Raw genomic sequence first — 27,844 nt, forward strand, 5'->3', positions numbered from 1 at the left:
TCACAGGTTTTGTCTTTGCCTGGTTTTTCACATTTATTAAAGGTGAAAAAGGATGCATGCATTAAACTGCATTGTGAATTTTATCGTTTTTTAGCTTATCAACGGCAGGTAAGATTGCTGTTTATAATTCAAACCACAGCATGCCATTTAATTCTTATTTAACAGCATTGAATTATGCTCAGAATGTTGTTTGGTGTTTTTGCACTGGGGTTTGACTTGCTGTAAACACCACCAATAGCAAAGTAGTTTCCATTTTCTGTTTCACAGTGGAACAAAAGGACTATCTGGAAAATGACTGCCCCCTGCTGTAGCAACAATCATGAGGTTGTGGTTTGTGTAAGAGCCCTGTCAGGCAAAACAGCTCCATAATGTGGAAGTAGGATATGAATATAAAAATTGTTAGTTATCCTTTAATTAATACAAATGAAACAGAGTTTTGAGATGCATTTACACTACCAAAAAAAAAAAAAATTGGGCCAGTAAGATATTTTAATTATTATTTTTTTTTTCATAAAATCTCACCAAGGCTGCATATAGGTTCAAATGAACAGCATTTATTTGAAATAGAAATCTCGTGACATTATACATGTCTTTACGGTCACTTTTGGTAAACTTAATGCATCCTTGATGAATAAAAAGCATTACTTATTAAGTCCTTTGAACAGTAGTTTAGGGATCCTTTTATATGAAACACTTTTTGTTTGTTTGGTTTACAAATGGGTTGTCAACTTAATTTGATTAAATTCTAATGTGCTCAAATCCAGTTTTAACACCATGCAGCAAATAATTAAGTTAGTGTTGCACTAATTAGACCAGGTGATATTTTGATAGTTCCTTAAAGTACCTTTTGGAAACTTATTGCTAAAATAAAATAGATTTAAATATTGTTCACTCTACTCTGTGCAAGTTAACACTGAAATAACTATATTCCAATATTTTATATCAACTTTATTTGTAGCCTCATTTTACATATTGGTAAAAAATACAGTATGGCGAAGACGGACAATTCCCCCTCAATCCCAAAAGAGAAAAAAAAAGAAAAGAAAAAAGTATCAGTTCACATTACAGGCATTAATTCACAAGTATTATCAATAGTAAAAATCTGTCTTTGAAATGAAAGCCGGCTCCATATATTGAGGACTAAAACTTGGCAAGTTTAAGAGATGCTGTTAGCATTTCTAATAACTTTTAACATAATAGAACTGGTACGCTCATGAAAACATACATAATAGTTTTTAGGTGGGTACAGTTTAGGGATTATAAAGCTCTTCATAAAAGTGACTGTGTAACTGGATCAGTATTACCACAGCTTGCAAGATATGGCTTGGAAGCACATGAGCATTGCCTTACTGGCATGTTTCTTAAAAAACATGGAGTGCCTTAAGAATGCAGTCAAGAGGGGCGATTGTTTTCAACATGAATAATCAATATGGACACGTAAGCTTTAAATTTCTGAAATGCAAGATGAAAAAAAAACTTTTAGCACCCTTTATGTGACATGGACAGTAAGTATGCTTTGGTTCTCAAAGTAATAAGCCAATCGACCGCAAGCTGCGATACTTTAAAATGTAATCCGTAAACGCATTATAAATTCCTTCATTTTTGAAGTTTGTCTTGTGCTATAGCAGATCAAATGAAATGGCAGGAGGAGTTGAGGTTGGAGATGGATGGATGGATCTAATGTGGCCAGTAAGGTGATGCAGTATTCTGGCTGAGATCTTTCCATGCCGCTTCTTCCCTTCTTCTTAGAGTTCATCCCCGATGTGAGGGGTCCTGAAGGTATCGCCAGTCAGATTGTCTTGAGCTTCCTTCATGCTAGCCACAACTGCACACAGAAGAGAAATGTGGTCAAGGGCCATCTCGCTAGTTTTGTTCACATTGCACCTAAAATCTCATTTGTTTTTCAAATGCATCTTTAGAACAGACTGCACACACAGTCAGCCCTGTTTTGCATTGCCATTGGAAAGTTTGCCATTTGAAGCAAAGCCAGCAGAAACAGAAAGCAGAAAGTCAATACACTGCATTATTTATGATCACATTTTTCAAAATACTGTAAAATATTTGAGCAAAATGTTACGTCATAACTATTGCGTTCCTATTCTACAGGGTGCAACAGTCAGATTCCAGAAGTAAAATGCCATTTGTTTTCTCCATAGGGAAATTCATTTTTAAACATGAACTCAGAAACCTTTAAAGGCAGACCTGTTGACACCATCACTTTGCATTATTGAAGTTATGCTTTAAATAATAGGGTTTAACAGCAGAATCCCTTGTGAAAAACTGCATTACCTATTGGGCTGTAAAGAAATCTCCACCAGAGAGTCGCCGTGATCAAATCGCGCCAGATGATCGCTGAGCTCCGCCCACTCCCATGAAGCATCATAAATCGAGTCGGTCTACCACGCTCTCAAAACAATTAAATATATGCGCATATTTTGCAATAAACTTAAACTATATTGTATTGTTATAGGTACAAAGGTCAACAACTTTAAATGGATAGTTCTATATAATAGATATACATTCATACATCCAAAGATTTGAATGAAACTTATGTGCAAAACTGGAGTATCGCATAAAACATTTGATAATAAAGCACCGTTCCATCCAACGAGTCAAAGAGAACAAAATAGTCACTTTCTGGTAAACTGGCACTAAATATCACTAAGTAAACTAGGAGAAGCCACTGAATTTAATCATTTTCATATTTGATAAAAAACGTGCACCTCAGAGAGAGCAGATGAAACACAATAAAAGGTCATTGCTTTCGGAGGTGGATGCTGCTGATTGGGAACGCAGTCATGTAACAACATAACATTTCAGAAGCTGTGCAGCGCGATCGGTCCAATGGTTAGTCAAGTTATCTCGTCCCATCGTGCAAAGTCACATGACTTTTCCGATGCGCATTGAGGAATTTATTCGGTAAATGTGTTTCCATCGTCGTTTATGCACATTTTTTCTTATCGGATAAATTTATCCTACTCAATTGTGCGCATACGTTTTTTTAATGCGCATTTTTAGAATTTATGCACATCTTGGTGTTTCCATCCAACGTTTTTTATGCGATTTCAAAATACACGTAAAAATAGGTGGATGGAAACATAGCTATTCGCAATGGTTCATGGGATTGTAGTTCTTTACTTCGGTAAAGTGTTAATTACACAGTCTTTTTGTCTGATTTTCAAATACGTCAAATAAAATTAGTAAATTTGTGATTCACTTGCAGCTGGTTGGTTTAGTTAACGCTGTAACAAAGACTTTTTTAAATCACCATGGGAAATATGAAAGGTAAAAATACTTCCAAAAACAGCGCTGCTAAAAAAAAAAAGTGGGCGATAATAAATAAATAAAATGTGTGTGTGTCTGTCTTTTTAAATGTTCTTTTTCTTGGAATTTCTTACCTTGATCTGCATTGCTGTAGAAGTACTTGTAGCTGGGGTTCCCATTCTTGTTCGTGATCTCAGAGTGGACTTTGCCAGTGGGATCTACAAAAGAAGAAAACTAATTTTTCCATCTATGTTGTGACAGTCACCTTGATCATTTACTAACACCTTGAGGTATGGATGTAGCATCACACAAGAGTAAAATGTCATGCTACTGATGGTGGCATTGTAGAATCACACTATTTAACCGTAATGTGTTTCTGCAATTCTGTCCCGTAACAGGATGGTTACCGGGATAAAAGGAGTCATATTCTTCTGGTTATGTGGTAAAAACTTTTCCACACCCATAAAGTGACTGACTCTTACCTCCACAAAAATGGACATTTATTAGGCCACTAATATCTGAAGGAAGAGTCTACCTTTAAACAATGGCTGATGTTCTAAACTAGCGCATTTGCGGTTTTTGTTTATGTATATGACCTACCAAGGAAAAGTATTCTTGGAATGTATCCGCCATCTGGGCTGAAGGCCTCATCTTTTGGCTCCTCTTCATCCTATAGCCACATGGGGCATGTAATGACAATGTGAAATATAATAACACACTTACTTAACAATATATGTATTTATTACTACATGTGGTTTCAGCCACACAAAAAAAATAAAGAAGAAAATATTACAGGGAAAATGTATACAGGGGAACAAAAACACATTATAACCATCTACCCCTCTCTGACGGAATTAAAATATGCATTTTGAGAAAAGCATAAAGTAAATAATGAGAAGAGGAGCTCCTTACCTCCAAGTTAATCATGACAAAGTTGTGAGCCAACTCAGAGATGTCCTTTGATTCAGCAAACTTGGGCTTTAAAGCTAAAGTTATTTTTAAAACATAAATTATCTGTACACTACGAGGTAACAGAATAAGCCATTCATGCATCAAAAACACAACCAAACACAACCATTTTTGATGAAAAAAATAATAATTATAATATATATATATATATATATATATATATATATATATATATATATATATACAGTGCTTAATTTGTAAATGAATAATTGCCGGATCCAAAACAGCAATTAAAAGGCGCTGTGACCGACACTGAAAATACAACTTAAGTGTTCCCGGAACATTAAATGACGTCACACTTATAAGAGAGCATCGTTCACAAGTTTCTGCATTAAGAAAGAATGCTGTGATCAAGATATAGTCTTCGAAGAAGTAGTTGATTCTATCAAACATCTTAAGTGTAACAAATCACCTGGCAATGACGACATTGCAGCAGAATTCTATAAACAATTGTCAGATATTCTTGCCCCTTTCCTTTTAAATGTCTTCACTGAGAGTATCAAAAACCATGAACGTCCTTCTAGTGTATCTCAAGGAATAATAACCCTCATACCCAAACCAAAAAAAGATTTACTTTTGATTGAACACTGGCGCCCAATGAGTTTATTAAATAATGATTATAAAATTCTGGCTCTTATATTACACAGTCTGGTTTTCTCAACAATAGACATGCCTCAAATAATATACGTTTAGTTTTTGATATCTTAGATCAGTGGTTCCCAACCCAGGTCCTGGAGGCACTGCATGTTTTGCATGTCTCCTTAATCAATCACACCTGATTCAGGTCATCAGCTCATTAGTAGAGACTCCAAGACCTGAAACTGGTGTCAGAGAAAGGAGGCAAAATGTGCAGTGTTGGGGTGCCTCCAGGACCAGGGTTGGGAACTACTGTCTTAGATTACTACAGTTTGATTAGTGATGATAGCTTTCTTCTCTTTTTGGATTTCTATAAAGCGTTCGACACGTTGGAACATAAATGTATTTTTCAGTGTCTCGAAAAGTTTGGATTTGGACATTTTTTCCGTAAAACTTTAGATACGAACGGTAGTAGTTCAGTTATTTTAAAACATGGAACAACTCGTCGTTTTGAATTATTGAGGGGCGTTAGGCAGGGCTGGCCTATTTCCCCTGACCTTTTTCTTCTTGCAGCTCAGATTCTTTGTTCTCATATAAAAGCCAGCAGTTTAAAAGGGGTATCTATTGCTGAAAGAGAGGTGGTTATCGGTCAGCTTGCTGACGACACAACCCTTTTTCTTAAAGATGAAAGGCAGATTCCACTTGCAATAAATATTATTGATTAATTTTCTAAAGCTTCAGGTTTATGCTTAAATATTCAAACTTTTTGCCATTAAAGACTGTAATGAATCCTTTGTCCATAATATCCCAGTGAAAGAAATAATTTGTTATCTAGGTGTTAATTACTAAGGATCAGAAAGAAAGATGTAATCTTAATTACCAAGCCCTTATTGATAAAACACAGAAAAGATTTAACCAGTGGCTACAAATGGATCTATCTTTGAGAGGTAGGGTATTTCTCACAAAAGCAGAAGGCCTTCCGAGGCTTATTTATGTCGCTCAGTCTGTTCCTCTGGACTAGGGCTGCACAATTAATCGAATTTCTAATCGCGATTACAATTATGGATGCCACAATTACGTAATCGTTCAAAGCGGCAATTAATCGTTCAAAGTCCACTTATGTTATTCTGCACGCTTAAGATGCTTTTTTATTTCTACATGTCATCTTAAGGGTTTTTCCATTGTTTTAATTTTAGTATAACACTATAATACCATTTATATTTTTACTTTTTTTATAATTTAAAGAAGAAACCAAACCGATGTATAGTTGACATTTGAGGCTTAATACTATTGAAAAGCACTAAAAGTTTTTCGGTTAGAGTGTTTTCAGCTTGTTTATTTTCATATAAAAATACGGCATGCAGTTGCATCAAACAATGGTATAAACATCATTCAATGTAAATTGTGATAATCGTAATTAATAATCGCAATTACAATTTCAAGGCAATAATCGACAATTAGGATTTTTGTCATAATGCAGCCCTAGTCTGGACCCAAAATTAGGTAAAAGTACTGACCAGCTACTCTTAATTTTTTATGGAAGTGTTCAATACATTATATTGGAAAATCTGTTGTAACGAACACATGTGATAGGTGGTCTTAATTTTGGGGATTTCAGTACTTCAAGTTACACCTTTAAGATCAATTGGCTTAAACGGTTTAGAAAGAACCCAGGGTCTTTGTGTAACTTTATTCCCAATTATGTTTTCTTTCAATTTGGTGGACTTGATTTTCGTCTTGTGTGTAACTATAAAATTGATAAAACTACCGGCTACATTATCTGCTTTCCATAGTCAGGTTCTCTTGGCTTGGTCGCTAATATTCAAGCACAACTTTTCACCCCACAGATTTTTTATTTGGAGTAACAGTAATGTTTTTTTTTTTTTTAGAGTTGGTTTGATAAAAACATACTGTTGATCAGTCAGTTAATGAACTCTCAAGGGTTGTTATTTTCATAAAAATAATTTTTAGATCACTTTCAATTTCCTGTCTCCAAAATAATTTTCCATTGTTATGGGGTCCATCCCATCAGCTGATGTTGCTTTACTGAGAGGTACCCATCCTTTGTCACCGGTTTCTCTTAATTTGGTTGATACTTTTGTTGGTAGATTATGTATGCAAAAATAATAATAGGATAGTCCGTTCATTTCTTGGCTTGGTCGCTAATATTCAAGCACAACTTTTCACCCCACAGATTTTTTATTTGGAGTAACAGTAATGTTTTTTTTTTTTTTAGAGTTGGTTTGATAAAAACATACTGTTGATCAGTCAGTTAATGAACTCTCAAGGGTTGTTATTTTCATAAAAATAATTTTTAGATCACTTTCAATTTCCTGTCTCCAAAATAATTTTCCATTGTTATGGGGTCCATCCCACCTTTGCTAAAATAAGGAAACTTTGCTTCCTTTGATCCTGTAAACAGACATTGGTTTTCACGAGACTCACCGTCGCATGCGCAACGCTGACCTCATACGTCATCAGCCCGGAGCTGCTTCCGTGTACAACTGTTGGCACAAGCTAGATTAAAGTGATTATTACGTTTTGAATATGGATATTTTTCTTACAAAAACGTATAGATTCGCTACAGGAGGACTTTGTTAACCCCCCCAGAGCTGGGTGAGACGTTTTTTTAATGGATGGGCACTTTTTATTTAACTTATTTTGGACTGATGCATGCAACACCCACTGAGTGGCATTAAACAGCTTGAAAGATCAAAGACCATTTTTTATATAACTCCGACTGGATTCGTCTGAAAGAAGCCATCGTAATATCGAACAGTCCTTGCAATCGGCTGGAATGCAAATGGAAGGAGCCAGGCGAAAAATGGCATGGAGGCCAGTTGTTCGTCCAGGAGTTTGTTAAAAGTATACCTAATTCGTAGGCTTCTGGTGTGAAGCGAGAAGAGGTTTTTGAATGTCGTGGTGACGTTGTGTTGTGCTCTTTATACTGAGGGGTGGGGAGGCCACTCCCAGACACAACATCACGTCTTCCAGCCAAATGGGGCTGGCGTAATGTAATAGGGCTTCTAGGAATACGCGGAAGGGGCGTATCCCATAGTGAGACCCCGAAACGTATGCTTGAAAGAGAACGGAGCGCTGCTCGTCGCTTATTTGCATGCACTCAGGTTGTGTTGAAGCATGTCAGTCTGCACCGGAGTTGCGCATATGTGATTGTTCAGTTAACTGCGCGGCCTTTCTTACAGTTGTTATTTTCAGATAAAGAATTTTCAGATCACATTCAAGTCTCTACAAAATTATTTTCCATAGTTATGGGGTCTATCCCATCAGCGGTTGTTGCTATACTGAGAGGTACCCATCCTTTGTCACCGGTTTCTCTTAATTTGGTTGATACTTTTGTTGGTAGATTATGTATGCAAAAATAATAATAGGATAGTCCGTTCATTATTTCAGCAGAATATTATTACTCTGCCAGCTGTGACTGCTTATTTGAATAATGCAGTGGGTAACATCTGCTGGAAAAAAGTATGGATGCTTCCTCATACTTATTTACTAACTAACAAAGTAAAGGAGATATCCTACAAAATAATTCATAAGTTCTATCCTGCAAAGCATTACATAAAAAAAATTCAAAAGTGATATTTCCTCCAGTTGCTCTTTTTGTGATGACTCGGTTGAAACGGCTGTTCATCTCTTTTGGATCTGTCCATTTACAAAGAAATTTTGGCAAGATGTTTTAAGTTTCATTAGGAGTAACTTTTATAATGAATGTATTCTATTTTGGAACGTAGGACGTAGTACTGGGTTTTATAGAGTATGAACAATCTAAAAGGAACCAGTTTTATGTAGTGAATCTGATTTTGCTTCTTGATAAATTTCACATCCATAGATGCAAATATTTAAACTCCAGACCTCTCTTTCTTGTTTTTATAAAAGAATTTGAGCAATACCTTTCATCGATCCAGTTGTCTCAGAACAAAAAAGCTTTATCTGACTAACTCTTTTCTTATTTTAAGTGTCAATTTTATTTTTTCAGTTTGTAATGTATTAAACACCCCCCTTTTTTCTTCTTCTTAATTTGTTTTTACTTAATTTTTTGTTATTATTTTTAATAATTTTTATGTTGATGGTTGTATTATTTTGTGTGTGTACTGTTCTTGATTTTTGAGCAATAATTTAAAAAAAAAAGTTTCTGCATTAACCTAACTAGGCAACAGCTTCAAACCCTGGGTCAAAAATGGGTTGCCAGGATGATTTTAGGAAAATGTATCTCTAAGATACATTGAAAATAACAAAATTCATAAAATCATAGTATAGGTTGAGGGTGCAAAAGTAAAAGTAAACACTTTGTGCTTTCGAATGATGTCTTACTCTTATCTTTATGACCAAAAATTATGTATTTTATGTAGAGCCCGACCGATATGGGTTTTTTGGGGCTGATACCGATACCGATATTATGGCGTAAAAAAAAGGCAGATATCGATATATCGGCCGATATTCTTTGTGTATATTATAGTACAATACCAGTCAAAAGTTTGGACACTTTCCCATTCGTGTGTCCAAACATTTGACTATATATAGAAACATATATAGAAACATAAACAGAATATATACATGCATCAGTCCAAAAGAAGTTAAATAAAAAGCGCCTATCCATTAAAAAACCCGTCTCACACGGCTCCGGGGGGTGAACGGCCTTCTGTAGTGAATATGCAGTTTCTTAAGAAAAATATCCATATTCAAATGTATCACTTTAATCTAGCTAGCGCTCACTGTTGTAAATGGAAGCAGTTCCGGGTGGATGACGTATGAGGTTGGCTTTGCGCATGCGCCGCTCAGAAGTGATGCAAGCGGAAACGCAGCGGAGAGGTCAAAACAAAACAACGGTCACTAATTAGAAGTACAAAACGAGGATTTGTAAAGAAGAATGTCAGAGGATTTCGATATAAGCCAAGAGGAGACTTGTTTTCCTTTGCTAAAGTAAGGAAACTTTGCTTCCTTTGATCCTGTAAACAGACATTGGTTTTCACGAGACTCACCATTGCATGCGCAACGCTGAACTCATACGTCATCAGCCCGGAGCTGCTTCCGTGTACAACTGTTGGCACAAGCTAGATTAAAGTGATTATTTCGTTTTGAATATGGATATTTTTCTTACAAAAACGTATAGATTCGCTACAGGAGGACTATGTTAACCCCCCCAGAGCCGGGTGAGATGTTTTTTTAATGGATGGGCACTTTTTATTTAACTTATTTTGGACTGATGCATGCAACACCCACTGAGTGGCATTAAACAGCTTGAAAGATCAAAGACCATTTTTTATATAACTCCGACTGGATTCGTCTGAAAGAAGAAAGTCATATACACCTAGGATGGCACAGGGGTGAGTAAAACACAGCCCAATTTTGGGTGAACTAACCCTTTAAATAAGTTTTAATTAAACGCGCATCCTTGCTTTATTTTACAAAATCACAAATGTTCTGTCGTTATTTTGAGGGTGCAAAAGTAAAAGTAAACACTTTGTGCTTTCGAATGATGTCTTACTCTTATCTTTATGACCAAAAATTATGTATTTTATGTAGAGCCCGACCGATATGGGTTTTTTGGGGCTGATACCGATACCGATATTATGGCGTAAAAAAAAGGCAGATATCGATATATCGGCCGATATTCTTTGTGTATATTATAGTACAATACCAGTCAAAAGTTTGGACACTTTCCCATTCGTGTGTCCAAACATTTGACTATATATAGAAACATATATAGAAACATAAACAGAATATATACACATAAACAATTTTTTTGCAATGATCACTCAAATGTGGTGATCAAACACTTACAATGACGTGACAGAGATACGTAATGGAGGCAGGGCATTTATTTCATATACCTTTTTCCACCATTGCATAAATTAAAAAGCCAAAATGTGCTTTTTACTGTTTTGTTTTGCTTTTCAAAAAAAAAAAAATCAATTACAAATAAACAATTTAAAAATATTTAACACTGAACATTTTTAACATTCTAGCAGACACTATACCAACAAAGCACAATTTAACTTAAAATTAATAAGTTAGTAATATAATTATTTTTGGCCATCAGACCCCCTTCTTGAATCAGGCATGTTTTTTTTTGTTTGTTTTTTACTGTACAATTAAAAGCAGCCTTGCTGAGAAAAGACTTCTTAAAACATATATTTTTCTTACAAAAACGTATAGATTCGCTACAGGAGGACTATGTTAACCCCCCCAGAGCCGGGTGAGATGTTTTTTTAATGGATGGGCACTTTTTATTTAACTTATTTTGGACTGATGCATGCAACACCCACTGAGTGGCATTAAACAGCTTGAAAGATCAAAGACCATTTTTTATATAACTCCGACTGGATTCGTCTGAAAGAAGAAAGTCATATACACCTAGGATGGCACAGGGGTGAGTAAAACACAGCCCAATTTTGGGTGAACTAACCCTTTAAATAAGTTTTAATTAAACGCGCATCCTTGCTTTATTTTACAAAATCACAAATGTTCTGTCGTTATTTTGAGGGTGCAAAAGTAAAAGTAAACACTTTGTGCTTTCGAATGATGTCTTACTCTTATCTTTATGACCAAAAATTATGTATTTTATGTAGAGCCCGACCGATATGGGTTTTTTGGGGCTGATACCGATACCGATATTATGGCGTAAAAAAAAGGCAGATATCGATATATCGGCCGATATTCTTTGTGTATATTATAGTACAATACCAGTCAAAAGTTTGGACACTTTCCCATTCGTGTGTCCAAACATTTGACTATATATAGAAACATATATAGAAACATAAACAGAATATATACACATAAACAATTTTTTTGCAATGATCACTCAAATGTGGTGATCAAACACTTACAATGACGTGACAGAGATACGTAATGGAGGCAGGGCATTTATTTCATATACCTTTTTCCACCATTGCATAAATTAAAAAGCCAAAATGTGCTTTTTACTGTTTTGTTTTGCTTTTCAAAAAAAAAAAAATCAATTACAAATAAACAATTTAAAAATATTTAACACTGAACATTTTTAACATTCTAGCAGACACTATACCAACAAAGCACAATTTAACTTAAAATTAATAAGTTAGTAATATAATTATTTTTGGCCATCAGACCCCCTTCTTGAATCAGGCATGTTTTTTTTTGTTTGTTTTTTACTGTACAATTAAAAGCAGCCTTGCTGAGAAAAGACTTCTTAAAACATTAGAAAATATTACAGATCCTAATTTGAACTCTATGTGTGAATGTTATAATAAATGTATTAAAATAGAGCTGTTGTAATGATTATCATCATTATTATTGTCTTACTTTTTATTTTATTTTACAGAACAACAGTAAAATTACAATACTAACATTTATGAATGTTGATAAGAGTTCTTGCTTTTTCTCAACTTATATTTTGGTGGAAACGCGCAGGAAGACCTCAATGCTTATTTTTGCTGACAATAGATTTATAAATGAGTCTCATTACGGATTCGTCATACGTATCGCATTGTCACATGCCTTGTAAAAATTCATAAAAATGTGACTGAGCAACTGACGACTGTATCAGCATAGATTTTCCTCGCGCTTTGGACTTTGAACCCTGGTTAACAAGCAGATCTGCTGAGAGTTCGTGCAGCGCTGTCAAAATACATGCAATGCGTGCGTGTATTAGAAAACATAACGTTCTGCAGTTTATTTACTAATTGTTTAAGGCCATTTCCCGATTTCAATCATCATACAGTAACCAGCAACAATCACCCCTTCCTCTTCTCATCGAAGACATGCGCTGCAGCACTAAACAGTCTCTCGCTGTTGGTGCTTGTAACGATTTTTGCGTCTTTCTCCGACAGTTTAAATGCTTCCACACTGTGGTTGACGACGAACATTCGATGCATCCCTAATATAAATTCACTTCTCGCGCACTTTAATGCCCTTTGAATGTGGTGTGGTCTCATTCGAAAGTGGGCCTCTAGAAGTACACTCGATTCGCGTTCGAGAGGGTTCCTCGAGCTGAAGAGATGCCCCGAATTTGGTGCGGATTGGCAGCGCTGTTACGGAGATATGGCCGTTCAAAGTTTCAATGGTTTTCCATAGACTAAGCTTTAAAGTGTTTCATCCAGGTCTGCAGTAGCAAACAATAGAGTGCACTCTGCTGGACAAACTAAGTAATTACACCATTTCAAGCATTTTAGCTGTGTTATATGTTCTGTAAAAAAAAAAAAATTTCATATCGGCAGCATATTGGCGGCATATTCGCCGATACCGATATATCGGCGAAACAGGCTCATATCGGCCGATAATATCGGCAAAACGATATATCGGTCGGGCTCTAATTTTATGTTTCAGCTGTTCACGCACACACACACACACACCACATATTCGTAACTCAAACTTGACATCGCAGTATGTTCATTATCAAAATAAAATACAGTCAACCAAAAATATAGTATATATATAGTCCGTGGTATAACTGGTCCACTTTGTATGCCAAGCACATTTTTGCTCATGTGAAGAGGATATTTCTGTCGATATACGAACGCACGTGAAGTACAAAACCTCTACATTATAAATAATAGTTTCATTCAAATACATTGCGAATATGGAAACATTAGGATTTGTGTCAAATAAGAGGTAGGCCCTATGTGAGCCCAGTAACACCTGGTACTTTCAGTTTCACTTTGTTTTGGTTTCTTTAGGTTTATATATTTTTTTATTTCATTCTTGTTCTGTTCTGAATACCATTACATTTATATGATTTGTTTTAGAGTGAGCTATACTAACATATAGCCATGTTTATAATGTTTATACAATATAATATTTAACTTTATTTAGTATTATTTCTGGTATTATTACACTCTCTCCAAATGTTAGGCTGCTCACAAAACAATAAGCAGTAGGCTAAGCACCAATCAATGAGAGCAAGTTTGAACTTAAGAAAGCTGACTGGTCACGGTCAAAAATATGTTGAGGACCAATAACCTCCAAATACATAAACATATGCTCTAATGCCGGATCCTTAAAAACAATTACCGGAATGCAAAAATCCAAAATCTGACATTTCCGGAACAGGATCCGACAGGATCCAGCTCAAATTAAGCACTGTATATATCATTTTAAATTGTAGTAATTTACATAACAGTATTACTGTTTGTATTTAACAATATTAAAAAATAATAATAATAATAAAAAAATATTGTATTTCAGTTCTTATGACAGATATTCATTATATAGACCAGCATCATACCTTTACAGGCTCCACACCAAGTCTTGTGAATAATGACCATCAGAGGGAGTCCACTGGAACGAGATCAGAATTACATTTGTTAAATCACTTTTAAAACAATTCATTCAAAAGCAAACGTTTCAAGATAACAACAAGATAACTCGCAGTATCTCATGGAACAACACTCAGCATAATTCCATTCTGCTAGGGATCCTGGTAATTTGCTTGCCATTGTGTAAATAATCAAATTATAATAATAATAATAATAAATTAACCCTGTAAATACTAAATAGCTATCTAAAAAAATATTTTGTTGAGTATCACATTTGATACACTGGGCTCTTATGGCTTACATAGCATAATAAAGGAGAATATGTTGTTCATATTCGAGGAAAGAAAAAAAAATGGTGCAAATATAGATATATACATGGGAGAAAAAGTAAGATGAAATTCTAATAGACTGTAATGTGAATCAATTAGATATTACAGTATAGCTAATTGCATAATATGCTCTATATCGCCACTCTATGTCTACCAATAATATGTGTTAGTAAGTAACTCAGTAAAGACTTGACAGCAAAAGATAAATAAATACATATTACCACCTGTAAAATGCATTTTATTTGTTTTAAAAAGTATAAACTACCAATCAGATGACAGGAGCCATGTAGTAGATTGTGTACAACTGTTTTTGTTTTTTCAGCAAATTTTTGATCCTGCTGTTAAACCCTTTGAAATGTGTTTTTCAAATATGATACAGCAGGCTTTATAGGGTTAAGTGCCTGAACCTGACCAGTTAATTAAAGTCTGGCATAGGCCTACCTTTTATAGAAATACCTAAACTACAATGTTACAAAGTAACATTACAAAGAATATTGAAGGACAAGATTATGCCATATGTACCTTGCTTCTGCCTCCTTCTTCCCATCTTCAAGGCTCCTCCAGTTAATATGGTCCCCAAATCCTTGAATGCACATACAAGTCCATTATAGATATTTAACATGTTACATCCGGTTAGGAACAAGTGTACCTGTTGGAACAAGCCACGACTACAACCACAGAACAAAGAGATCTGCAACAATGCACCTGTGATCAGAGATCTCATCATAGTCTTTCGTCCAATACACAATGCCATGACAGAGGCACGTCAGTCAAAGTGCATAATTTTACATCTAAATACATCTGATCATTTATGATCACTAGTCTTAATTGCGGCGCAAAATCCCATCAACTGAGGTTTATAATGAGCTCAACCTTTAATAAAACATACTCTTTCACTAATACAGGAATAGATATAATATTGTATTTTAGCAGTAGACATTTAGCCTTACTGAGATTTATTTCGGTCAATCGGGGGTTAACGTTACATTAGCTCCGCGTTCCGGGTCAGAAGCCGGTGGTCTAGCATGGCTAGCGTTAATAGGGATTATTTGATCCAATGTCTAAATTTATAAACATTTTTACCTCGTCCTTTACCATCGGCGAACACCTCTCCGAAATGTGACGCAATAAAAACCAGTATAAAAGAAACCAAGGGAATGTTGAATAAAGACGACGGCATTTTCATTCAGAGGGTCGTTAGCCTTGAGCTGCCTGGATGCGACGGACAGAAGGAGAGCGTTGATGACTTCTTCTTCTTCTTCTGCTTCTTCTTTTTGTTCAATGGCCGTTCACTCCTCAGGAGTATTACCGCCACCTACTGTATATCTTGCGGAAGCCCGTTTCCGCCACTGAATAAAAAATTTAAAGGGGTCATATGATGCTTTTTTAAAGATCTTTATTTTGTGTATTTGGTGTAACAGAATATGTTGACATGCTTTAATGTTCAAAAAACAAATTATTTTTCAGGTAGATATATGGGGGCGTGTTAGAACGAGACGTTTAAGGAGGGCGTGGCAGAGTCTTAACTTTGATAAAGAATATCTCTTTGGGTTTGTGACTTTAGTCTTTGCAACTTCAGGGATCTTATCTATCTACAGTCAGCTTGTAACACTCCAAAGAGAAAGGAAAACTTGAAATCGCATCATATGACCCCTTTAAAAAAAGGTTATTGCGACTTTTTATCTCACAATTCTGACTTTTTTCTCTTAGAATTGCTTGATATAAACTCACAATTGTGAGTTATAAAGTCAGAATTGCGTGATATAAATATGTTCTCAGAATTGCGAGTTTATATCTCACAATTCTGACTTTATAACTCACAATTATAAAGTCTCACAATTATAAAGTCACAATTATAATTATAAAATTATAAAGTCCGAATTGCAAGATATAAACTCATATCACAATCAGAATTGTGAGTTTATATCACGCAATTCTGACTTTATTTCTCAGAATTGCGAGTTTATATCTCACAATTATGACTTTTTAACTTGCGAGTTTAGTCTATATCATGCAATTCTGCAAAAAAAAGTCAGAATTGCGAGTTTGTATCACGAAATTGAGAAAAAAAGTAAAAATTGTGATATAAAAAGTCGCAATTACCTTTTTTATTTTTTATTCAGTTGCGGAAATGGGCTTCCATATGAATCTGTATTGCTATCAAGAAAAAAGAAAATAATAAAATTGTAAGGCCCCACCCACCCCAGAGGATCAGAGCCCAAGCTTCAGCTGGCACTGCGTGTTCAGCTCCTCCAGCTTCCGCACTGGGCTCCTCAACCTCCGAGATGGGCAGAAGCATCATGATCCTTCTGCCCAGTCTGAAGTTCTGAATGCTCTGGACAGGGTTTTCATTAAGGCTATCTCTATATTTTGCTGTGTTGAGCTTTTCTTCTACTCTGAGGAGTCCGTCAGTCCCTGCCGCTGAACACACAGCCCCACAGCATGAGGCTGCTACCAGCACACTTCACGGTTGGGCTGTTACTCTGCAGGTGATGAGCAGTGCCTGGTTTCCTCCAAACATGATGCTTGGAATTGAGGTTCAGCAGACCAGATAATCTTGTTTCTCACAATCTTAGGGTTCTTTAGGTGCTTTTTTGCAAATTCCAAGTGTGTTTTCATGTGTCTTCACTGAAGAAAGGATTGAGTCCTGCCACACCACCATAAAGCCCGGCTGGGCCACTCAAGCACATTCACAGAGTTGTCCCGTAGCCACTCCTTTGTTATCTTGGCTGTGTGTTTAGGGTTATTGTCCTGTTGGAAGGTGAACCTTTTGCCCAGTCTGAAGTTCTGAATGCTCTGGACAGGGTTTTCATTAAGGCTATCTCTATATTTTGCTGTGTTGAGCTTTTCTTCTACTCTGAGGAGTCCGTCAGTCCCTGCCGCTGAACACACAGCCCCACAGCATGAGGCTGCTACCAGCACACTTCACGGTTGGGCTGTTACTCTGCAGGTGATGAGCAGTGCCTGGTTTCCTCCAAACATGATGCTTGGAATTGAGGTTCAGCAGACCAGATAATCTTGTTTCTCACAATCTTAGGGTTCTTTGGGTGCTTTTTTGCAAATTCCAAGTGTGTTTTCATGTGTCTTCACTGAAGAAAGGATTGAGTCCTGCCACACTGCCATAAAGCCCAGATCAGTGGAGTGTTGCAGTGATGTTTGTCCTTCTGTAGGGTTCTCCTGTCTCCACATATGATCATAGAGTTCAACTAGAGTGACCATCAGGTTCTTGGTCACCAGTCTAACCAAAGCCCTTCCCCATCGATTGCTCAGTTTGGCCAGAAGGCCATCAGCTCTAGGAAGAGTCCTGGGCTGCATTTCCCAAAAGCATCATAAACTTAGGTACATCGTAGACCCATTGAAACCAATGGAGCTACAATCAACTTAAGCATACAATGCTTTTGGGAAACGCAGCCCTGGTTGTTTCAAACTTCTTCCACTAAGAGTAACGTAGACTACATGCTTCTGCAAACCTTTAATGCAGCAGAAATTTTTCTGTATCCTTCCCGAAATCTGTGCCTTGATACAATCTTGTCTTGGAGATCTACAGGCAATTCCTTGGACTTTATGGCTTGGTTTGTGCTTTGACATGCACTGTTAACTGTGGGACCTTATATAGACAGTTGTGTGCCTTTCCAAATCCTGTCCAATCAACTGAATTTACCACAGGTCGACTCCAATCAAGTTGTAGAAACATCTCAAGGATGATCAGTGCAAACAGGATGCACCTGAGCTCTATTTTGAGTGTCATGGCAATACTTATGTACATGTGATTTTTTTCCCCGTTTATTTTTATTTTTAAAAAAGGTTTCAAAAATAAGGTTCCTATTTTTCAAAAATAGGAAAGATTTCAAACAAAATTCTTTCACCTTGTCATTATGGGGTATGTTTGTAGAAAATAATGAATTTAATCCATTTTGGAATAACAACAAAATGTGGAATAAGTGAAGTGCTGTTTATGAGAATGGCAAAATGTATGGACTTTTTTCTAATTTTATTATTCATATCCCAAGTACACTTTTATAGAAGGCCATGAGGGACATGACAAAATAGGTGGTGTCAACTGAAAAAAACAAGATCATTTCTAATATAAAGATAAAATGTATGTCATGTTTTTAAACCTTATTAAAGGAGACATTTCAATTAATACAAAAAGCTTTTAAAAATAGATTTTGGGGACCCAATAGATAAAATACACTTAAAAAGGTCAGAGGGACTCAAATCGTACCAGTTTCGTGGAATGACTCTACTATGAACTTTAGCAAAATTTTAGCTAAGACTTCTGTCTTTTCTTTATTCGTTATGGCCATTTTCGCGCGATGATGACATCAGATGAGTCACATTTTATGGACCCCTGCATTTCCACAATTATTGACATTGCAAATAAGCGAAGTTGTTTATTTTTTCATTAAATATATATGTATAACACTATAGGCTCCTTATATTGCCTAGCACTGAATTACAAAAACAAGTGGCACTAAATATTTTTTTCTAAATTTTCGATTTTCTATTATTATAGATCTTACTTTGAACAATTCATCTGTGTGTAGCCTATGTTTCAATTTTTAAAAAAATTATTCTGACCTTGTAATGTTTAATCAAAATGTCATAACTGGACATATATACAGCGCTACTGCCCAAGTTCGAATCCCTTCCCGATCCTCAGGGGCGGACTTAACCAACAAGCGAAGTAAGCGGCCACTTAGGGCCCTGAGGAATCAGGGGGCCCCATCTGATACTGGCGAAACGTATTTACCAAACGCTCCGGTGTGTATTTGTGTTATGGAAAGCCTCAAATGTTCACTCACCGCTTGAAATGCCTAGTTTTTGTCAGGTGCTGAGTTCTGCAAGCTCGCGAATCTTCTCATTATAACAACGTGTAGATACAATGTAAATAAGAAATTCATTGTGCAGTGCAGACAGCTTCATTGATTAACGGAAGAAGTAGATGTAGAAGTAGATTATAGAAGTAGCACTTTCTAGGTGGTATAATACTGTCTGACCTTCTCAGAACGGATATATTAACCGCAGAGATTGTATTTTGTGTCATGATTTTATTTGTCTTGATGTTTCAAAGTAACTCGCTTGATTATTGTGTGCTTTGGCGCACCAACGCGAACTGCCGCGTACTCGTCTAACTGCACGAATGCGATGACAGGAGATTTTCGAGAACAGATTGCATTTTCGAATTTGTTTCTCAGCAAACCCTACTGTATGCCTGAAGAACACTCGGAATATGGAACGAGTTGCATGGGACATTTTTATGACATTTGAATCTTTTTTGTGAAAATATTGAAGAAGTTTATAGTTCATTAAATGTACAAGTGCAACCTTTTCTTTTATAATGTCTTCTTTTGTGATCCGAAAAAAATAAAGTAGCCTAATATGGCTTTAGAACAGCATCAGGTTGACTAATTATATATTTAAATTGTGGAGGGGATAAATAAACTAATTATAGCTATAACCTATGAGAGAGAGAGCGAGCAAAATAAGGGTTAGGCGTAAAAGAGCATATTGTGTTGGGGCCCATACCGGAAATTTACTTATAGGGCCCCCAAATCACTAAGTCCGCCCCTGCCGATCCTGCCCCCTATCTTTCTCCCACTTTGCTTCCTGTCAGCTCTGATCTGTGCAGGCACAAATGCCAAACATAAATCTAAAAAAAAAAAAAATTATAATAATAATAGAATGAAAGTGATCACGTGATAATATTTCAAAGTGATTTCCATCATTTTGACATATAGCAAATATTGTATTGACCTTTTTTTAGTAACATTCCAGTGAACACTCCTGATTAAAAGTGAAAAAAAGACCACAAATGCACAGTATATCTTGTCTTGTTTCATATTGTTACAGTGGAATAGGAAGGGGGAAAACAATTAGGAAAAAGAAAGCTCTTTGTGGATATACCCATTAAAATACCAAGCATTACGTTATTCTCCTGACATCTGAATATGAATCATGAAGGAAAATGTACATCTCATTCTGTCAAATTGACGGATCCAGATTATTTGTAATGCAACCTTATTATTTGAAATGGTTGTTTTGGTCTTTTTGAGTGGAATTTCCCCAAACCAGAAGTGCCTCCCATAATTTAAAACTCAGTACACGTTTTTTTTTTTTTTTTGTATTTTGCAGAATGCTATTTAAAGCTTCAGACAGTCACGTTGTATAAACCCTCCCAATTTTTTGTTTGTTTGTAGCATGAAGTTATGAGTTCCAGTTTGATGTTATTTCAGTTCAGGTGAGCACAGTCCAAGAAACATTTAGACCTGTTAGTTTCAAACTTTGTAACTCCTCAAACAAATTCAGAAATACAGTTGGGCATAATAACCATTTCTTTGGAAGAATCAGAGGGAGCAGTCCAAGTTCCATTTGCAGATGATTTTGTTCACATTAATTTTCACCTTTTGGCACCTTGGAAAAAACTGTTTTTTGATCCCTTAATTTTTTTCTGTCTTTTATGGCTAGAATGAAATAAGAATATTCTAAAATGTTGTTATATTACTGGAAATGTTTCTTGGAATTACACTGTAGTAATCCAGTGTTTGGATACTTCCTCTTATGTGATGCCAGCAATTGTTTTGTGGTCATTAAGCATTGGCTTGCATATGAAACCAAAAGAAAGGATAACCTGAACGATCACTTTCCTTATTTGCCGTCTCGATTATTTAGGTAAACAAAAAACTGTTTGCAATATTAAAGCAATTTTCTTTGCTATTTTCTCCCAAGCAACCAACAATTCATATAAGACAAAGTATATATGTTATATTATGAACTAATTACATCTTATTACTGTATATATTATGTATAAAACAAAGCATGACTACGACGAGGTTATGCTGAAGTGCATGGTCGCCTTTAATAAAACAACAACAAACAAATCAAGTTCACAGAAAATAAATAGCATACATTATTGCATTAATAAATAATGTTTAAATACAATAAATAACTTACTAATAAATAACCATTGCTTTTTATGACAGTAAACGAAAGGGTGCTTGGCCTGTAACAACTGCTAGTTTGCTACTTTGACAAAATGTAGTTGAAAACACGATTTATTGTAATTGTTCGAAGGTTGAAACCCTGTAGGACTTTGCACAGCTGCAGCCGTTCTTGAAAAGATTTTTGATGATCCATGGACACCTGAAAAAATATATACGTAATCATACTTCAACACGAGAGCATCACAGAGGCCAAATGAATGCACTTAAAACGTTACATGCCTACACTCTAAAAAATGCTGGGTTAAAAAGGGACAAACCCAGCTATTGGGATGTTTTGACCCAGCGGTTGGGTTGTTTTGACCCAGCGGTTGGGTTGTTTTGACCCAGCGGTTGGGTTGTTTTGACCCAGCGGTTGGGTTGTTTTGACCCAGCGGTTGGGTTGTTTTGACCCAGCGGTTGGGTTGTTTTGACCCAGCGGTTGGGTTGTTTTGACCCAGCGGTTGGGTTGTTTTGACCCAGCGGTTGGGTTGTTTTGACCCAGCGGTTGGGTTGTTTTGACCCAGCGGTTGGGTTGTTTTGACCCAGCGGTTGGGTTGTTTTGACCCAGCGGTTGGGTTGTTTTGACCCAGTGCTGGGTTGTTTTGACCCAGCGCTGGGTTATATTTAACCCAGCATTTTTTAGAGTGTATTATCAATAAATTATAATCTGCTTTACCTTGGCCAGAGAGTTGTCCATCGCAGAGACAGAGAAGCAGTTCTATAACAACATAAAAAAGAAAGTGAAAAAGAGCCTTGCAATCAACAGTATAATTATAGAAAGCTGTTTGTGTTTGCTTGATTGGCTTATTTTACCTGCATGAGTTCATCAATGCTCCTAACTACAGATTTGGTGAGCTCTGGTTTGGAGTAGGCTCTAAATGTCTCCCGATAGTAATGAAGATCTTCTAGAATTCTCTGTAGGCATTCATTCTACAAAGATATATGTCAATGTAAGCTATGTCAGTGTAACAGACAAAAGACACTAACCAACAGAAGAATAAACAGCCAACAAACAGAAGAACTGGGGAAATGGATTATACGTTTACCTCATCAATATTTAGAACAGCACCGTGAGCGCAGTTTGAGTTCTGTTGGGTGGAAAACATAATATAATATGTGACGTTTTGATTATGTTGAAATTCAGCAATCAAGAATGTACTATGATGAAGAAAGGAGAAGTATAAGTAATGATTTGTTGAATACAATGGCTATTTATATTCATCAGCAAACTTACTGATCTTTACTAATAAAGGAAATTGAGGTAACTGATTTCACTGGCTTCCACTGACAATAATGAATCATTATCATTTTAAATAAACCGATTTTAGTTTCACAAATAAGCTGAAATGTTATATTTTACAGTTATTTTAAACAGCAACAACAATTTCATTTTTTATTATTATTATGATTGGTAGTATTTACAGTTAGACTTTATTTTAAGGTGTCCTTGTTACAGTGTAATTTAAGTAGATTTAAGTAATATTAATTAACTACATGCACTTACTATAGGGTTAGGGTTAGGAGGATCACTTGCATGTAATTATGCATAATTTATTGTTATTATAATAGTAAGTACATGTGACGTGCGACAAAGACACCTTAAAATAAAGTGTTACCGCATTTACTTTTATTGTTATTTTGTTATTATTATTTTTAGTAGTAGTAGTAGTAACAATAAGAACAATAATATAATTTTTGTTTTATGACTATTCAACATTTGTCATTTTTAATAATTATTTGTCACATCTCACAGGCAAAAAGATTCTTAAAATGAATAAAAGTGATGAATATTACACCCACTAAAACACCTACTTAAAATATTATGTTATACATTGGCCCATATGTAAATTAAACCTAAAATCTTTTTCTTATTTATTTTTTTTTAAGTTAATGGACATGTCATTCTACTGTAATGCCTTGTCCACTTATGTGGTATGACTATTTGCGCTATGAATATTTATGATGGCTGCAGTATAATGATAATAATAATTTCATTGTATGCTTAAACTCCATTAGGATAGCATTATCATATCCTTTTTAATGTGACGCTCTTCTCTTACCTGTGGTGTGCATGCAGAAACCGTTTGTGTCCTGATGTGCACCTCTGCGTTCTGCTGTGTGCAGTCAAACCCGCTGAACAAGTGGTCCTGTAAGCGGATAATAAACAGGCTATTAGACTTCAGACCACTTGTGTGTGTGTGTATTAGCTATTATGTGTTGGTTTACTGAATGACACTCACCATCTCGAGCACCGCTGACACGTTCCAGAGCAGAGAGCGCGCGAGAAGGTTGCACATTCCGGTGAGGCGTAACGGTGATTGACGCGCTCCGAGCGGAACGGCGATGCTGCATTGCCACAGCAAAGCAAAGCACAGAGTGCTGACGGCCAAATCTGTAACAAAATGTCACATTTGACAACATATTATGTACATAGGGATGTATCTTTCATTTATTAGAAATAAAACGGATTAAAATGAATAGGATAGAGCACTGAAATCGTTTGTAGATTAAAATAAATATAAATACTTACAAGTACAGACCCTGGGGAGCATTGTTGCGTTCAACTTTTGCATATTCTAATGCTCAGGATCAGGATTTGTGCTTTATAAATCATTTGGAGATAAGGGAGTTTCCTTTTCAAAACCTGTTGCTGTTCACTAAAATGAAAATAACCGGCTACCCATGTGTTTTGTAATTTCCGTGGTTTTACAGATGTTGAGCTCTGGAGTTTAGGACACACTTTTTGCATACGTGGGAATTAACGCACGTTTCGATTTACTTCACAAGTATACAGTGTGTGTGTGTGTGTGTGTGTGTGCGCGCGCGTTTGTGTGTGTGTTCAGGTTAAAGGCCCGTTCACACCAAGCACGATAACTATAAAAATAACGATAGAAGTTACCTTGTTAATTTTTTCCTGCTGTAACAAAATGATAGAAATAACAGATTCTATTATTTTTTTGTCCGATTTTTCATTCCAAGGACATTAATCAGGAACATATGGAAGAGCGGGGCACAAAGTAACACTTTTTGACTTTTTCAAATTGTGTAAATCCATATGGGGTTCAGATTCATTAAAATGTATTAAAGTAAATAGCCTGAATTACATCGCTAATGTCATAGAATAGCACATTGTAACGCAGTGTTACAGCATACCCCATCTGCGCAACTGGAATTTAAACCCGGTTACCGTATTCTGATAGTTAGCGAAGCATTAAAAAATAATCTAAACGGATCAATAATAGCAGATTTGTCTAATTTTAAATGAGTAATTAAAACTGAGATGAAACATTTACTTTAGCCAAAAATGTAATTTTACTATGGTAAAATAAATGTTCAGTGATATCTTCAAAAAAACTTTTGCATTTTGGTGCACTTTTTTTCTCTATATAATGTTGATATAGTAACTAGTAAGTGCTGTAAATTTGGTTATGCTAGCATGTGTGGAAATATTTAAACCACTTGTGTTACAACTTACCCCGCGTTACTTTGTGCCCCGCGCTCCCCTATTGTTTTATTGCTTTGTCTTCTGGGTAAATTTCACCTTCATAAAGCTAGAACCATTCATTGCAAACCTAACTTTAGAATGTTTTCATCTGAGATAAAGTCCCTTTTTACTTCTTTTAAGAATATGTCAAATCCTTTGAACTCAAAGGCTTCTAAAACTTTTAACATCCTTGAGTCTATTGTAAGCTATCTTTAAAATACTTTCCTTTTTTTCTTTTTTTTTCTTCTTCTTTATCATTGGTATATTTTGTTAATTTGTGTAGCTTGTCTAACTTCATGTGATGTTCGTTAGCCCCATGTTACTTCATAACTGTTGTTATTCTTTCAATTGCAATAAAAAACAATATATAAAAAAAGATAAGGATAAAGATATAGTTCTAAAAATCGTTCTCAATGTTAAAGAATAGCATAGTTCACACCACAACTATAACGATAACGATACAGAGGAACGATATCACGGTTGTGATCACTTTTAAAACGATTTTTTTTTCCAGATGATGAACGATAAAACACTGACAGCCAATCAGAATCCATCCTGTTGTAACGAGCTCAAGAATTTAAAGCGGCAGATGCATGTGCGCTTAGAATAAACAGACGATATATCGTTCGCTGGTGTGGACGCTAATATCGTTATCTTTATAGTTATCGTTCTTGGTGTGAACGGGACTTAGAATCTAGAACCTTTATATTTAGTAAAACCCCTTTCATCACTATCAATTTCATGCATTTTTTTTAAAGTAGTTGCATTCTTGTTTACAGTCACAGTAAATATTTTGCAGAAACACGCAAAAGAAGGTTTAAAAGAAAACTGTCCGTTTAAGAGTTATCATAGATTAGTATAAAATGTAAAACGTCAAAAATATTCCAGGTTAAACTCAGTCTGACAGAATTTGGGTTAGGTTATAATTTTGATTACAAACAAAATTGTCTGCTATTTCATTCATTCATTCAGTCATTCATTCATTCATTCCCCTGAAGAAAAGGACACTTAAAATGGAACTGAATTGAGCCTATCTGTAAATGTTAAAATAGCCTGCTCAATATTTAAGAGTGATTGTAATGTGTTAAAATCATAAAATGACTGTGAAAACAATGATTCAAACTGATTTACTCAAATAAACAGGCAGAATTTTAGCAGAATGACTTTCCTTACATCATCCAAAACTTTGCCCCCTGATTTTTTCTTCTTCTTCTTCTTCTTCTTCTTCTTAAGAAAACAAGGTACAAGTCATAATAATTTTTACGGTAATTTGTAATCAACATTTTGTCCCATATACTCTTTTTTGCATTTAACTTGCATTAAACTGGAATATTCCTTTATTTTGACAGTTAGAATGTCACATTTTAAGTGAAATTGTCACATTTCCTCTCTTTGGAAATGTGACCAATGATTTAAGCATGAAACAACAAGCTTTCCCAGTGTCATGTTTTTCAAAAATTTTCATCAAAAAAAAAAAAAAAAGTGTTAACAGAGACTGACATCAGAAACTCACATGGCTTGCCCTTTTTTGCACGTAACGCATCGCTGTTCCTGGAAATACCTCATATACAGAGTTTACACTGCATATTGTACATCGCATTTGTAGAAACTAGACGGGCCCTTACATTCATAGCTTATTTGTTACATTCATTTGATGTATTTTAAGTGTTACGTATTTACTTATTCTTTCATTTTATTACATTTCATATACATTCACATATGATTGGTTTTGTAGGCCACACTGTTGAACAAGAGTGGAATATCCACTAAAAACAACTTAACTGTTTTATTTTCCCTATTATTTGTGATCATTTGATGGAGTGGACACATCATATCTCCTCGAAATGATGTAATACTGTGGCAATGGACTCAAGGGGAGAGAGCGGGAGCGCAGTAGTGATCTGTGTTTTGCGTAATCTGGCCACAAAAGGGAAGTAGACACAACTACTCGACTCTCAGTTCAGATACCATATGCTGATACTTCATGACAAAGTGCTATTTTCACAGAGTCACTGCTTTGTTCCACTTCTGTGTAGATCTTGGGTACAAAAATTAGACGAGTGAACTTAATAAAGAAAGAGAGGTACTTTTTTTTACACAGTTATTTTTATTGCATTTTTTTATTTTAACAGGTTTCGTTTTTGGGACTGTCCTAGTACAAACCACAATGATACTTAGTGTTGAGTGCTTTCGTCCCTTGTGACTCTGCTAAACAGTTGGAACTTGAAGGGATAATTACCCCATGATTTACTCACTCTCAAGCCATCCTAGTTGAATATGACTTTCTTCTTTCGGACGAATACAATCGGAGTCGTATTTTTAAAAAAATGTCCCGACTCTTCCAAGCTTTATAATGGCAGTGAATGGGTGCTGAGATTTTGAAGTCCAATAAAGTGCATCCATCCATCATGAAAATGCTCCCCACGGCTCCAGAGGTTTATAAAGGCATTCTGAAGCAAATCGATGTGTTTTTGTAAGAAAAATATCCATATTTGTAACTTTATAAGCAACATTTTGCTCTTCAAATTCATGACCGGTGTTTTGTTTAGTTTCTTAAAGAGCTTCAGTGCTCATCATTTCTCACCAGAGCATACACTACACCTACGTCATCTTCTTAAATGCCACTCAAGTATGGAATTTATAGTGGAAGCTAGAGATTAAGGTTCATACATTTTTATATATAAATATTTTCTTTACAAATACGCATCAATTCGCTTCAGGAGGCCTTTATTAACACCCCAGAGCTGTGTGGAGTACTTTATTTGATGGATGGATGCACTTTATTGGACTTCTTTTGGACTATTGGATATCAACAGCCATTATAAAGCTTGGAAGAGCCAGTACATTTTTTAATATAACTCCGATTGTGTTCGTCTGAAAGAAGAAAGTCATATACACCTAGGATGGCTTGAGGGTGAGTAAATCATGGGGTAATTTTAATTTTTGGGTGAACTATCCCTTTAAGAAAAACACAACTCTAATTCCTTT

At 35.6% G+C, this 27,844-nt stretch overlaps 1 protein-coding gene across 1 annotated transcript; it reads right to left on the reverse strand.

The window, feature by feature from the left end:
- Positions 1–927: 927 nt before the first annotated feature.
- On the reverse strand, positions 928–15,686 carry LOC107599851 (thioredoxin domain-containing protein 12-like). The gene is made up of 7 exons (XM_016291555.1): positions 15,473–15,686; positions 14,912–14,972; positions 14,030–14,082; positions 4,177–4,250; positions 3,865–3,934; positions 3,399–3,482; positions 928–1,825 (listed from the first exon to the last, which is right to left on the reverse strand). Exons 1-7 carry the CDS (start codon positions 15,573–15,575, stop codon positions 1,746–1,748), a joined length of 525 nt encoding a protein of 174 aa, XP_016147041.1. The 5' UTR covers positions 15,576–15,686; the 3' UTR covers positions 928–1,745.
- Between the last annotated feature and the right edge of the window lie 12,158 nt (positions 15,687–27,844).

The sequence above is a fragment of the Sinocyclocheilus grahami genome, unplaced genomic scaffold (genome assembly GCF_001515645.1).
Source record: "Sinocyclocheilus grahami isolate Dianchi unplaced genomic scaffold, SAMN03320097.WGS_v1.1 scaffold273.1, whole genome shotgun sequence".
Classification (NCBI taxonomy): domain Eukaryota; kingdom Metazoa; phylum Chordata; class Actinopteri; order Cypriniformes; family Cyprinidae; genus Sinocyclocheilus; species Sinocyclocheilus grahami.